The sequence below is a fragment of the Neomonachus schauinslandi genome, chromosome 4 (genome assembly GCF_002201575.2).
Source record: "Neomonachus schauinslandi chromosome 4, ASM220157v2, whole genome shotgun sequence".
NCBI classification, from domain to species: domain Eukaryota; kingdom Metazoa; phylum Chordata; class Mammalia; order Carnivora; family Phocidae; genus Neomonachus; species Neomonachus schauinslandi.
In genome coordinates, this window is record NC_058406.1 from 21550420 (window position 1) to 21565333 (window position 14914).

At 56.9% G+C, this 14914-nt stretch overlaps 1 protein-coding gene across 4 annotated transcripts in view; it reads left to right on the forward strand.

Annotated features, from left to right (window-relative positions):
* PTPRU (protein tyrosine phosphatase receptor type U) overlaps positions 1-14914 on the forward strand; it is a 78213-nt gene that overhangs the window by 1430 nt on the left and 61869 nt on the right. For all 4 annotated transcript variants that reach the window (XM_044913935.1, XM_044913937.1, XM_021684412.1 and 1 more), the window contains exon 2: positions 14190-14321. In XM_044913935.1, the coding sequence (XP_044769870.1) occupies positions 14190-14321 (132 nt within the window). The remainder of the gene's footprint in view (positions 1-14189; positions 14322-14914) is intronic.

Genomic DNA, 14914 nt, shown 5'->3' on the forward strand with positions numbered 1-14914 from the left:
AGGGCCGAGCGCGGCAGGCCGTCGCCGGGGGCCGCGGGGCGCGCCGGGGCCGGCGGGTGGGCCCTCCTGCGGGGCTCGGCCGTGGCTACACCGGGCGGGCGGTGGAGGTGGAGTCCGGGGCGGGGGGGCGCGGCGGGCGCTGTGGCCGGGCGGGGCTGCGACGTCCGGGCGCAGGCAGGGCCTGGCCCTCGGCCGCGGGACGGCGCCCCCTCCCGTGGCGGGCAGGAGGCGCCGCCGACACCGGGGTCTCCCGGGACACTCCCTCGGTCGACTCCGCAACTTTGTGCGGCCTCCCTGCCGGCTGGGACCGCGGTGTGTGTGAGTGTGTACGTGTGTCTCCGTGTTTCTGTCTGCTGTGTGATCGTGCTGTGTGTGTGTGTATGTGTGTGTTCGCGTATCTGAATGTGCGTACCCGGAGCTTGTGTGTGTGTGTCCGTGTGTGCTCTGGACCGTGTGTCGGCTGTGTGCGTGTGTCTGACTCCCCTCCCCCCCCAATCCTTCCCTGGGGCCTGGGCTGCCAGACTGCGGCCCCCTCCAGCGGAGTTGTGCCCGACCCGTCCCCTGGGGCAGGGGTGGCCCGGTCCCCTCCCGCGGCCTCATCCTCTCAATCCCCACCGTTTGGGTGGCTCCAGCCTGGTACCCAGGGCGCTGAGTAACGGGGAGACGCCCCAAGCAGAGATCAGAGCCAAGGCACGTGCCGGGCCACCTCGGCCCGGAGAGACTCCTCCTGGCCGCCGGCCTCCGAGAACTGGCCTCCCCGGAGTCGAGTTCGCTGCCCCGCCGCCCCTTCGGGCCTCTGGGGCAGACCTCCTCTTGCCCCCGCAGTCGCTCCTGCAGTTGGCTGGGAGCTGGGGCCTGGCTTCCTCTACCCCTCAACCCTTCCCCCAGCAACTTTGCCCCCCTCCCCCACCCTGAGATTAAACCGGAGGGTTACTATTCCCCCCCCACCCCCCGCCCTTGATTCTAAGAACCCTCCTGTGCTTCACCTCTTGCCGGCAGGGGGGAGACAGTCAAGAACTGAGGTTTGGGATGGAGTGAGACCCTGAGCAAGTTACTTCCATTGTTGGGGTCTCGGTTTCCTCATATGCCTTGTGGGCATCATAATAATGGTGCATAGTACTTGGTAGATTGTGAAATAAGGCTCTATCTGTGAGTGCTGGGGAACAAAAGATGGTTGTGAGGACTGTTACAAAGAGCCCCAGAAAGTGTGATTTGAAGCCAGGGGGACCTGGGTTCAAATTCTACCTCTGCCACTTGCTGTCCTTGTGACCTTGGGCAAGTCACTTCACTTCTAAAGTTCCTGGCACCCTTGTAGCTATTACCTTTGGGGCTTCATTCATAAATAAATGCTTTGGAGAAGGGGTACGATCAATCCTTGCCCTCAACCCGGGTAAAATCAGTCCGGCTCCCTGAATGCCTCCTGAGTCCCCTGCCCCACCAAGGGTGGGTGTGTGATGTCTTGCAGTCATGCAAATCTGGCAATAATGTATTCCTCTGTGTTCTAGCTCATTTTGTCCTTTTGGTTGCTAGGGTTGTGGACAACAGGAATGAGGGAGAGGCTGCCCAGTGGTTTCAGGTTGGGCAACAAAGGCTTGTCTGAGCAGCTGGCCCTTCTCCCTGGGGCCAGGGGAGGAGACTCAGCAGGAGGTGGTGAGAGTGGCCAGGGTGGGGAATGCTGAGCTCCTTGGAGGTCCCCTGCCCAACTCAAGTGTCAGAGAGAATTCAGGGCAGACACCTGCTTGCTTGAGGCATGCTGCCATCCTTCCATCTGCTAAGCTAGACTTGTGGGGTGCCTTTTCATGCCCGGCTGGCTTAGCTAGAGTTGCTAGGGGGGCCTTGTGCCCCCCTTCCTCCCTCAGCCCCCTTCTGTCCTCCAAGCTGTGCTTTCTCCCCAGAACTCTCTAATTCCACCTTTTCTCCTGGTGAACTCCTGTTCTTCCTTCAGGTATCAGCTTAGGCATCACCTTCTCCCTGAAGCCTTCCTTGGTTACTGCCCTGTTCTAGCTCCGGAAGGGAGAGTGGGAGTTGATTGGATTTTTTCATAGCATTGTAATTATTGTAGTTACAGTTTATTGGTCCTTTCTCCCTTACAGACCATGAGCTCTATGAGGACAGAGACTGGGTATTTAGGTCACTTCTGAATCCTTAGTGTCAGGTACAAGTCCTGGCCCACCGTTGCTGAATAAATGTGGCAAGAAAGAATGAACGAGGTCCAGTGGGTCAAGTTCTGAGCTGGAGAAGCCAGATGGGGGCGCACTGACTCCATTGAAAGTAGGGATTAAAGAATTCGGTTTTCCCTCCAGGAATCTGGAAAATTCTGCTGGGGGAGTGGGGTGTTGTGTGTGAAAAGGCCACATACAGAGTCATCTGGGAGCTGTGAGTTGGGGAGGTTGAGTCCCTGGTGGAGACTGAAGGGAGCGGGCTCTTGCCTGTCATCCCCTCCCCCACAGCTTCCAGCTCTGTCTTCAACCCTGTCCCCTCCCCCCAACCCCAGCAGCTGGCGGGGCTTGTCCTGCCCCCAGGCTCAGCCTTTGTGCCGGAGGCCTCAGCAGGTGGTGAGAAGCATCGAGTCCCAACCGTCAGTTTGAGCTGAGTGTCCTGGGAGGAGGGAGGGCAGGCCTTGCATCAGGAGGGGGAGACTCCTTCGGTTCTCTGCCCCAGATCTTGGAGTGGGCAGGTGGGATCACAACCTGTGTGCTGACTGTTTGTGAGCTCCAGGGAGGGGAGGAGGGCTTCTCCCTGTAGTGACCCCTGCAGGTGGGGTTATGGAAGGCTGGCTGAGGTGTGTGCAGGTGTGATCCTGGCATCTGGGCAGTCAGAATGGGGTGAGGGGTGTGTGTGTGTGTGTGTGTGTGTGTGTGTGTGTGTGTGATTGTAGCCTGGGGCACAGGACATATATGTGGCTTGTCAGGGTGTCTAGCCATCTGGTTACCCTGCATGGCAGGATCTGAATTTGGAATAGGGAGGTGACCAGCTGTTTGGATCTCTGGGGAGCCTGCTGCTAGGGTGTCTTGGTATCTAAGTGTCAAATACCTGGAGTTTGGGTGTAGACCTGTTTGGGTGGGTGGCATCTCAGTATCTAGGTGTGGGTGTCCCAGGACAAGGCTATGGGAGGATCAGGGTGTGCCAACCTAAGGATGGCCCTGTGTCTCTGGATCCGGAGGTGGGTGTATTCAGGTGTTCTGGCAGTCCTCAGATTAATGGGTGTTCAAGTATGGGAGTGTCTCTGTGTTGTGTCCACATGTGGGGCTATCTGAGTACTTGGGTGTCTGGGTGTGGGGTTCCCAAGTGTCTGGATATCGGAGTGTGGGGGGATCTGTGTCCGGCAACAGGGTACCCATGCATTAGAGTATCCAGGTGTGTGTGAGTCTGGGTGTGGGGTGCCCTGTGGTCAGGGTTTCTGTCTCCAGGAAAGGGGTGCACATGTGTTGGGTAGGGAGTGTCCCGGTGACTGTGTACAGCTATGTACCAGGGCCTCTGCCACTCAGCTTCTGACACCCCCTGCCCTGAAGGTTGCCTCCTGATCTCCCTTCAGACCCCAAGGCCAGGAGCCTCTGGAGAAGGCCCCACTGGTTCTGCTTCTCTAGAATGGTTCTTCTCATTCTAGAGCTGACTCTCAATTGAACTTCCTGCAAATAGAACTTCTCACAACGATGGAAATGTTTTCTACCTGCAGTTTCCAATATGGTGGCCACTTATTCACATGTGGTTATGAAATTTAAATTGGTTAAAATTCATGAAAATACAAACCAATCCCACAGTCACACTTGCCACATCTCAAGTTCTCAAGAATCTCATGTTGCTAGTGGCTATTGTATTGGTCGGGGCAGGTAGCGGATATTTGTATCAGGGCAGAAAGTCCTACGGACAGGGCTGTCCTGGAGGTGTGAGGCCTGCATACCTCAGGGGGTGGATGTGGGCTGATTGAACCATCACTCTGCAGCCATTGAAGAAGGTTTTGTCGAATCCACGTCCCCTTCCTCCCAGCCCATCATTTCTTGCCTGGACTATTGCAGTAGCCCTCCTTGGTCTCCATTCTGCTGTCAGCTCCCCAGCGCTTCCAGCACCTGTGACCTGAATGGCCTCTTGAAGGCAGACCTGGGATGCTGCCACTCCCTTGCCCCAAGCCCAAGGCTCTCCAGCACCCAGGGGACAAAACCCAAACCCTATATGATGCACCCCCCGCTTTCTGGAACAGCTTCATGTTTATGCCTCTCCTCCCCTGACCACACTCGTTCTTGTCCACCTTATGATCCAGGATCACCAGGCCAGTCCTCATCCCAGAACCTGCCAGGCCCTTTCACACCCCTCTGCCCTTGCACATGCTGTGCCTTCTGCCCAGAATGCCTCTCCCGCCCTTCTCACCTCGTGGGGGCCTGCTGACTGGCCCAGCCTGAGTCCAGCTCTGTCACTCCCCCAGGGATGCTCCCTACTTCCCCACACCCCTGCACGGCTTTTCTGATTTCTCCTATAAGGCACGTAGGACAGGACAGTGTGCTGAGTAGTTTTCCATCTTCTTTGCCCACCGGGCCGGAAGCCCCCTGGAGGCTGGGCTGGGTCTTTGTCATTTCTTGTCCCCAGGGCTTTGTATATCGTTGGTGCCCACTCAGTGTTTGCATTGATGTGAACCCCTGGGTACACAGGGAAGGCTTGGAGCGGGTGGAGGGTGGAGCTGGGCTCTGGAGGGCCTTCACGGATGGGGGCCAGTATGCCCTCTGGGCTTGCTCCGGGCAGGGCGGCCATTGCCTGCAGAATGGCTGGGGGAGGACTCCTGAGGTGGACATCTCAGAAGAGGCTGTTGCTGGCTGACTCAGGAAGTCTTGGGCAGATTCCCAGGGTGCAGATCCCAGGACCTAGTGGTGGATCAGAAGGGATGTGGAGAACAGGGACTCGGAACGGTCCCTGAGGTTTTGGAGTAGAGTATAGAAGCTGGGTGGAAGGATTGGGATGGGGGAATTGGGAAAGGGTGTGGTTGGGGATATTTGATGACCAAGATCACAGTTGGGGGCAGAATAACAGCTGAGGGATGGGGGACAACTGGGGATGGGAGACAACGAGGGATGAAGATATATCTGGAGGCTGGGGACAGCTGGGGCCGAGGGGACAGGTGGTGTTGGGGGGACAGCTGAGGGTTGGGGGGCAGATGGAGGATGGAGAGAACCGGGGGGGCATGGGGCAGTTGGGGATAAGGGGTGACAACTGAGGGCACCTGGGTGGCTCAGTCGGTTAAGCGTCCAACTCTTGATTTCGGCTCAGGTCAGGATCTCAGGATCGTGAGATCAAGCCCCGCATGGGTCTCCGCACTGGGTGTGGAGCCTGCTTAAGATTCTCTCACCCTCTCCCTCTGCTTCTCCCCTCCCTTCCCCCGGTTGCACGCGCGCACTCTTTCTCTCTCCAAAAAAAAAAAAAAAAAGAGGTGACAACTGGGAGGTGTCGGAAAGCTATGTGGACGACAAAGATAGATGGGTCTCAGCTGAGAGAGTGGGGGATACTTGGCTCAGAATGCTTGTATATGTGTGTTTACATGTGTGAACATGTGCACCCTTATGGTTGCACATGTATGTAAATATGTGTTTTACTTTCAGTATGGTTAAGAGCACGGGCTGTGGGTTCTAATCCCAGCTCCGCCACCACCAGCTGTGTAACACCTGGGCAAGTTACTCGGCCTTTCTGGGTCTTCAGTGTTCTCATCTGTGACATCGGTGTAATTATAGAACGCGCTGCATGGAGTTGTCCTGAGGATGTATTTTATACACGTAGGTATGTTGTTAGTACAGGTCCTGCCACCTAGTAAGCACTGTATAAGTGCTAACAATTATTAAGCCTGTGTGTGTATGTGTGCGGGCATCCTGCGCACTCAGAAAAGTTTGTTTTTGGCTTCTGATGACGTCCAGGCCCTGGAGGGGGTGGTGGGGGGGAGGGCAGCAGTGACCAGCCAGGTTGGTTGGATCTGGCTCGCCTCTCACATCCTCGCTGTTCTTCATCCCACTTCCTGCTCACCCTGTACCAGGTTCTAGTCCAGTAGGTCTCCCTCTCCATCTCTGCCCTGTCCTACCCCGCACCGCCCTGCCCTGGGCTGGGGGCCAGAGGATGTGCTTTGATTGCCCAAAAGCTTTTCAGCAGAATCAGAATTCATTGTCTGCCAGCCAGCACGCTGGGGCCCTGCTCAGATAGAAATACCTGGACAATGTGCTCAGTTCGGGCTGCCCGTCCCGTGGACAGCAATGGCTTCATCCTGTGCCCTTGGAGAGTCACTGGGGTTGAAGATGTTGGGGTTTGGGGGACGGGGTGGAGGGAAGTCCATAGGGCAGACGAGGCCTCAGCCCCCAACCCGTGGGTTAGCCAGCCCAGACCACCAGCGCTGGAGTCACAGAGTTTTCTAGGAGTCCGGGCGTCCCCGCTGCCCAGTGCATCATAGCACATGCGACCTCCCTGCGGGGCATCGGCTGTGTGCTGTGTCTTTGCCTTATACTCCGAACTGCACTGCATCATGGCGCTGGCCCGCTGCGGGTGTACGCTCTCCGGGGTTCCTGGGCTCAGCCCCTCAGGACTGGGCCCCTGCATTGCGTCCTGGCACTACACCGAATCTTAGCCCTGCTCTGCATGACCGTGCCGGGATTCTGCCTTGCATTGGCGGTGCAGAGCCTCCTGGGGGTCTGTGCGCTCCACCTCTGCCTTGACCCCTTGTCCTGCAAAGCCATCCCGCACGTGTCCTGCCATTTGTGTCTTTGCTGCTCTCGTCTGTGCTGGATCATTCTACCAGATGTCACCGCTGCATCGGGAAGGTGGACTCTCCCGGGTTTCTGGGTAGAGCCCCTCACACCGGCCCACTGCCTGGAGCCCACACTTGGTTCTCTATGGCCACACTGCGTGTTTGCCCCGTAGAGCATTTCTGTTCTGCGCTGCACCACCTCACTGGGCAGGGTGCCTTGCATGGGGCTTGTGTACTCTTCAGGGATTTGGGGCTAGCTCCTAGCATCCTACCACTGCGCTGTGCCAACAGATGGCATTCGACGGCCACACTGCATCTCTGCATCACGTGGCGTCTCTGCACTGCACGATTGCAGTGGGGATCTGACTGTGTTGGGCATGTGGCCTTTCCTGAGTCTCTGGGCACAGCTGCTCTGCGTTCCACCTTTGCACTCTACCCACACAGCACGCCTTTGCCTCATGCGCGCTCCGGTCCCAGTGCTTTACTGCACGGCGCTGGATAGGTGCCCTCTGGCCAAGCCCTTCACACGGCACGGCACCATGGCCACCGCCACGCTGCCCCTTACGGCGTCTCAACCTTTCTTGGGATTCCCGCTGGGGAGTCTGCTAGTGCCCTTTCCCCCAGGTTTCTGTTGGCAGCCGCAGTTGAGCAACATCTTTGCCTCGAGCGGCCGCCCTGCATGCACCTCTGCCCCACATTGCACACTGCTCGGGGAGTCTGTACTCACACTGCAGCTTGGAGCCACTTTGTCAGCCTCTGGGACTGGCTTGGGTTTTTGCGGGTAGCACGTCTGCACCGTACCCAGCATTGCATCTGCGCATCTGTGCATGGACCGCACAGGGTTACCGCCTTGCACTGCACGTGCTCACGGTTGGGTTGTGTGCACTCTACAGGATTTTAGGACCCCAGAGCCCTTGCATTGAATTCACGGTTCCGCACGGCATCTTCACTGCGCTCCATTTCTGTGCTGCTTTCTACCCCTACCCTGGAGTCTACACCTACTCCGCTGCTGGAGACTATATTGAGCTTGTATTCTGGACTAGGCTTCCCCACCCAGCGGTTCCTTCCGCGCCACACCACACTCTTCTCACCCCTGGGTCTCTGCACTGTTGTGCGCACCTGCGCCAGACACATGCTGGCCGTGAGAAGTCACCGAGCAGCAGCTATGTACCCGGCCCCGCGCTAGTGTCTGGAGAGCGAGAAGAACCAGTAGGGCTCGAACTTGGCGCCCTGGCCTTCTTCCGTGCACCTCTCACGGAGCACCGAGCGCCTGCCCAGTGTGCCCCTGGATGCGCGGCCCTGGCACGCTGTGCCTCTGTGCAGCCCTGGGTCAGGCCCATGACGGATGCGGCACCTCTGTGCTGGTTCCGCCATGCCGCACGGGGGGCCGGTACCGGGGTCTGTGCACGCCGTGTGCTCTGCTCCCCTCCGGTGTATGACTGCATTCCGCCTCTGTACCGTGCGGAACTGCTACACTGTGCCCCCCCCCCCCCCGCCCCGCACACCACACCGTGGCGCCCCACAGCCCTGTGTCTCCATGGAAGGCAACAAAGGGCAGATTTTCACACCGTGTGTGTTTGTGCATGGCCCTCTGCCTCTCTGCTCAGCTGCACTGTGTTTTGATATCATACTGCAGGGGTCTGTGTACTCTTCGCCCACTGTACCTCTGCACAGCGCAGCTCCCCATTCAGCCCTTTGCCTCTGTCAGGAGCCGGGCTCCGCCCTGTGCCTTCCCCTTCTACCACCAACATGGCGGCCCTACCATGAACCTTGGGATTTGCGGTGCATAGTGATCAGGGAGATGGGGAGTGGGTCTGGCCTAAGTGTTCCCTGCTGTAGTTGGCTTCCTTCTATCCTCAGTGGAGGTGGAAGGATGTTGGCATCGCTGCTCCCTGTGTTGGCTCCTGGAGGGGGTACCAGCTCAGCTTTTTCTCTCTGTGGTCCTGTCTTGGGTGATCTTCCTGGCTGCAGCCATGCTGAATCCTGGGTGATTAGAAGGTGGTCATCCCTGCCCTTAAGTAATTACTCATTGGTTATGCAGGGCTCTGGAGAGCAGCTCTAGGGAACCTGGGCTGAGGTCTGGATGTATGGATCTGGGCAAGTAAAGCAGTGAAGTGGGTTGGGCCAGGTCTCTGGGTTGGAGTCATGGTGCTTGAGCCTGGGTGGGGTTGTTTGGGGTCAGACTAGTTGGGATCATGGGGCCGAAAAGTCTAGCTACCGTTGGCCACCTGCTATGCACAGGGCTTGGGGATGGGGTTCGGAGGCCAGTCTCTGACCCCAGGAATGGAGAAGGTGGGGTTAGATGGACCTGACGTGGAGCTGTAGTTGGGGTGGAGAACACAGGATAGGGCTGGGTTGGGCAAGAATGTCCAGTGGTGAGGCCAGTGTTGGTTCCAGGGTTGGGCTGGCCTACCTGGCATAGGGATGTGGCTTCAGATGATGAACTAGACCAGGGCTGTCACTGGGGTTGCATTTGGTTTCCCTGGGCCAGGGTTGGGTCTGTGCCTGTGATTGGGTATGATCCCAGCCCCCAGACTTGCAGTCTGGCAGGAGAAGTTTTGTTTCTCCTGGGGCCACCCTTGGGAACTGGATGCTCTACTAACAAACCAAAGAGAACAAAGATCTCATTGCAAACAAACTCTGTTTACCTAGGGTCCTTCCGAAAATACTGGTGGTGGCTGGTAGCCAGACTTGGCACAGAGCATCATTCCCTGTGTGGTGGGAAGGAGTCTGGTGCTCACACAGGGACACACACACACACACACACACACACAACTCCCTGCTACCCCACCGCATATACTCACCTCCCCTGTAGGCACATGCTTATCACTGAGTATGCCCATATACCTCTGCACAGGAATCTACACCTGCACACCCCCAACTTCATAGCACACTGCCTGGGGGACCCACACTCGGAGACCCATGCTCACCCTCACATATACCTCTGCCCCATAGTCTCTCTCTGCCCTCACATTCTTCTTGCTCACAGGCATGCTCACACAAATGGAACCAGAATTCTAGAGGTGGTGGAAGTGGCCGTAGAGGTCACCTGGGTCCCCATTCTCATTTCATAGGTGAAGAAGCAGAGATTCAGAGAGGGCCAGTCGCCTGCTACAGGTCACACAGGGAGTTAGAGGCTCAGCGGGAATTAGATCCAGGTCTCCTGCCTCCCAGCTGAGTGCTCGCGAGTCGGTACCAGGCTATCACTCTCACAACCATGTACACGCGCACACACACACACGTCAACATATGGAAACACATGCACATGGAGATGTGGAAACCCTCGTGCTGGGGAGACCCTCTTCCCACACTCACTCTTCCTGCTGAGGTTGCTTTGCCCCTTACATCGCCCCATCCAGAGCCCAGCCGGATGTGGATAAGCCATCCTCCTGCCTTCCCAAATTGTGGCTGACGGTTGCTGAGGCAACCGCCTGCCAGATTGGGGAGATTAGCTGAGGAATGTAGCTGGGCCAGTTTGAGCTGAGGCTGGGGGAACTGGTGGGGGTCCTGGGTTGATTCAGCCCACCCTCTCTGCGAGGCCAGGGCAGAGATGGGGTACCCATGGCGGGGTCTGGTTTTCTCCCTGGCCCCAGCCTGGCTGAGACCGTGTCCCCGAGGCTTGGACTAGGCTGGGGGAAGGGAGTGTGGGGCCATGTGTGTGCGCGTGTTGTGCATCTCTCTGGGTGTGACTAGAGTGTGTGCTGTTTGCATCTAGGATGGGGACCTGAGGCTCCTTTCCTCAGCAGTTCCTGACATCTGACTGTGGACCCCATAGGGGCTTGTCCCACCGAACTCCCTCCTGATCCTGTGCTGCCCTTTGGAGAACCCACCTGCCCTCCTCCTGGCATAGAGGATGTATCCCTGTCTCACCTGAAGCCTGCTCAAACACCTACTCTGGCTTCCCAGTTCTAAATGAGGCCAAACTCACCTAGACACATAAGGCCCTCCCTCCCTGGTCTGGCCTCAGCCTTCCTTTCTCCAGCCTTCTCTCCCATTGCTTGGGTCAGTCTGCGCTCCTCTCTATGCTCTGCACTAACTGTGTGTTGATTTCCTCCCCTCCTTTGCTTCTGCCCGGCCCTTTGTCTCAGATACCTTTCCGCCCATCTCTTCTGGCCAGAATGATAACCATCCTTCCAGGCCCTGTTCAGATGCACCCACCTCCAGAAAGTCTTTCTCCCAGACCCCTCCTTGTGGTCTTGACCCTTCTCTGCTTTGTCGTATTCCGTCACCCCCACTCAGACTGGGAGGTCCCTGAGGGCAAGGCAGAATCTTAATCATCCTTGTCCCTCTAATAGTGTCAGCCTGGGACCTGCTTCGTACTTTCAGTGGATGAATTTCCTATGAATGGAACTGAATTAACACATGTGGCCAGCGGAATACCAGGGCCTTATTTTGTCTGGACCTAATCTCCTTGAATAAAGAAAGGTGACTTAAATCCCAGCTTCTGGGACTTAGAGCGCGGCCTTGGGCAAGCCACCTCATCTCTCTGTGTCTCGGCTTCCATTTGTAAAACGGGAATAATAATAGTACCTGCCTTATGAATTACTATGGAGTTTCATGGGCATAGGTGGACATGATTATAAGTGGCAACAGTCTCATGGTGGTGTTGATGTGTGTGTGTGTACATGTCTGTGGCCCATGTCTGTGTTGATGGAGTCAAGAGGGATTCCCTGCTAATATACTTGCTCTGGATCCAAAGTCTGATCTAATTCCCCCCAGCCAGGTCGGTGATCTCCAGCAGGAGTTGGGTCTCTAGAAGGAGCTGGGGCTTGGCTTTGGGGCTGTGGCTCGTGAGCCATCCAGACTGGAGGGGATAGGGTTTTCCTCAGGACCTAGGAGGCCTGACTTTTCCCACCCCAGAGTTGAGCTGGGGAGGACTGGGTATGGGGCTCTCACTGAGGAGCCTGGACCCAGAGATGTTATCCCCTAAGGGTTGTGGTTGGAATTGGACTTGGCCCAGAGGCACAGGGCTGAGGATGGACATGGACCAGGGAGAGGGAGTCATTCTGCCTATGGAGGGGGAAGTTCAGCCAGGGAGGTTACCTTGGCTGAGATCAGTTGTGGGAGTCAGGGAGTGTCAGGGGACACTCCTGCCAGGGTTAGCTGGTCTGGGGGTCAGTCAGGCAATTGGGTGGTCTTCTGGTTGAAGTCAGATGGTCTGGATGAAGTTGGGACCGCTATGGCCAGGGATAATTAGCTGGGGGCTACTCTGGCTGAGGTCAGTCTGTCTGGGGGCCACTGACCTGGGGCAGTCTGGGAGTTACTTTGGCTGAGGTCACATGGTCTTGAGGGTCCATCTGACTAGGTCAGTCAGTCTGGGAGTCCTGATAGCTCACGTGGCCTGGCTGAGGATTGTCAGGGGGAAGCCAAAGCACTCCCAGGCTTGCCCCAGGGCCATGGATGAGACATCCTTGGGCACCTGCCTTGTACTTGAACCTGCCTTGTAAAGGAATAGGAAGGGCCTGAGCCCCATCCAGGCTCTAGATCCTCGGCTTCCCTTTCTGGCAATCCCTCTGCCTTAGGGAGGCGTTGGCCAAGAACCTCGGGAGCAGACTGCAGACTCAGCTCAGGCTGAATGAAGTCAGCTGTCCCCTCCTTCAGGAAGCCCTCCCTGACCTTCCCTGACCATCCCTGCTGGGCACGGCCTCCCTCTGTGCTGTACTGTGGGTCATTTTCTAGAGGGAGAGTTGAGGCCTTCCCAACACAGGTTGGGTTAAAACTTCCCTCCCACAGGCCACAGGGCATGCTGCTGACTTGGGATTTTCACACAAAGAGGCAAAGAGCGCAGCCAAGGTCCTGCTCCAGCTCTGGAGAGAGGCTTCTGTTATTTCATCGCATCCACTCGGTGCCAGCCTCATGCCCACATCTCATTGTTTTACACTCCAGTGGGGTGCAGGAAGAGGAACGGAGGACCCCCGACCGTGGCGAGCCCCCCAAAGTGGAGTCCCTGCCGCAGTGCAGGTGCCTGCATGGCACGTGGCCCTCAGCCCCCAGTTTCTTTTCCTTCTTTATTTCTTTTCCTTCCTCTTCTTGAGCCTGGGAAGGAGCTTGGTTGTGCTCCTCCTGGTGAAGGAAACACGGGCTCTGATATCTGGATGATGCAGGTTTGAGTCCCATCCTGTGGCTCGGGTGGGCTCTAGGGGTGCCTGTGAAGGACCATTTCCTGAGAACTTGCATGTGCGAGGCCTGGTGAGAGGTGGACCCCCACGTTGCATCCCCGACAACCCCACGTGCAGAGGTGGAAACTGAGGCTCAGAACAGGAGAAGTGACTTGCCTGCGGTCACAAGGGTTGGCAAGTTGCAGAGTCAAGATTCAATCCCAAGTCTGTCTAATGCCAAAGCCTGCTCACGTACCCACCATGTGATACTGTGCACGGAGCCCTTCATCCCCTGGGGCCTCCGTCACATCGTCTGTCAGAAGGGGTGGCTGGCAGGTACCCCGCACCGGGCCTGGCCTGATGTGTCCCTGCTTCCTTATCACTTGGCCAGGCCTTTTCTCGGGTCCCCGATGTCTTGGACTGCCCATGACGGGGCCACCAGCACCGAGGTTTGGGAGTGGGTGTAGGAACAAGTTTGCGGTTTCTTCCCCCACCAGTGGCGGTCTGATGTTTACTAGGTGCCTGACTCAGGGCTCCGATGAGCTACTGAGAAACATGGACCTCGTTACCAGGCAAAGGACTCACATCTGTTTTTACCCCGCCTTCTTCCCTCCCTCCTCTTCTCCTTTCTAGTGTAAATATTGGGTCCAAATCATGGGACGCTGCTTTTCTAGTCATACGTGCGGCCCGTCCATGCAGGACTGTGCTTTTGCCTGTCCCATGCCCACAGGCAGGGACCTGACTTGGGTGACTGGGTGATGAGTGAATCCCTGAAGCTCACCTGCCGGGCAGGAATCATTGGGGCTCCTGCCTTGGGAGATGAGGCCTGAATGAGATGCCACGCCGAGAGCGGGTAGCTAGCACCATGCAGGGCTTGTGGTAAGCCTGAAATAGTCGGTGGCCATTGTTGTTATTGTGAAGGAGAGACCATAAGGGCTGGCTTCGTGCATTCATGAGCCTGCCAGTCCTGAGCTGTGTGCCCTTAAGGCCTTAGTTTCCTCATCTGTAAAATGGGGATAATTCTAGACCTGATCTCACGAGTTTTGAGGTTCAAATGATGGAGTGATAATGTTAAGTAGTTTTCCTGGGGGAGGGTCTTTGATGGGTGGTTGAGCAGTGTGGGGTCCTGGCGAGTCCTGGAGGGTGGGCAGGGTGGGGAGGTCTTGGTGTTGGGTGGAGACAGTAAAAAGAGGGGAAGGGTTGGAGGAGGGAGAGTTTTGTTGGAGGGAGGGAGCAGTGGGGAGAGGCCTAGGAGAGGGAGGGAAGGGGGGTGGGCTTGGGTGGGAGGGAGCAGCGGGGGCGCCTGGAGGGGAGCCTCAGGAGCCCTCCTGGCCAGCGGCCCTGCCCTAGCTGGGGCTAACCAGGCCCTGCCCTCACAGCCGGCTGCACCTTCGAGGAGGTGAGTGACCCAGCAGTGCCCTGTGAGTACAGCCAGGCCCAATATGACGACTTCCAGTGGGAGCAAGTGCACGTCCACCCTGGCACCCAGTCTCCGGCGGACCTGCCCCACGGTGAGCCTACTCCCCACCACCATTCCTCTTTCTCTCCTTCCAGTTCTAGCCACCTGTTGTGTGACCTTGGGCACATTTCTTAACCTGTCTGGGTCTCATCTGCCTTTGCATCTGTAATGACATACATGATACTGTCAATGTGGGGCTCTGTGGACACTGTCCAATTGTGTATATCAGGTAGTTTTACCTGTAAAATGGGTGCGGGTTCAAGCAATCAAAGACACTTATAGCTGTAAGTTAAAACCCACTTCCCATTATCCTTAGCTCGGGGTCCACCCTACTCCCATCAGGTCTTCCTAAGTCCTCCACCTTTAGGGAGGCTCTCTTCTCCCTGAGAGCCTCTGCATCCTTGTCTCCCAGGACTTGAAGATGCTGACAGAGCAGTAACACTGGGGGCTGGATGTGTATAAAACCTTCCTTCCTCTGTCCCCTTCTTCTTGGAAGTCCTGGATCCTTCCCAGTTTCTACCTTGCTCTGCCCTGTTTCAGGATGAAGCACTTATGGTATCATGAGCACTGGAATGGGAGTCAGGAGTCTAATTACATGGATTGTATTACCAGCCTCCTACTCTGATAATGGCCCCTAGTGTATTG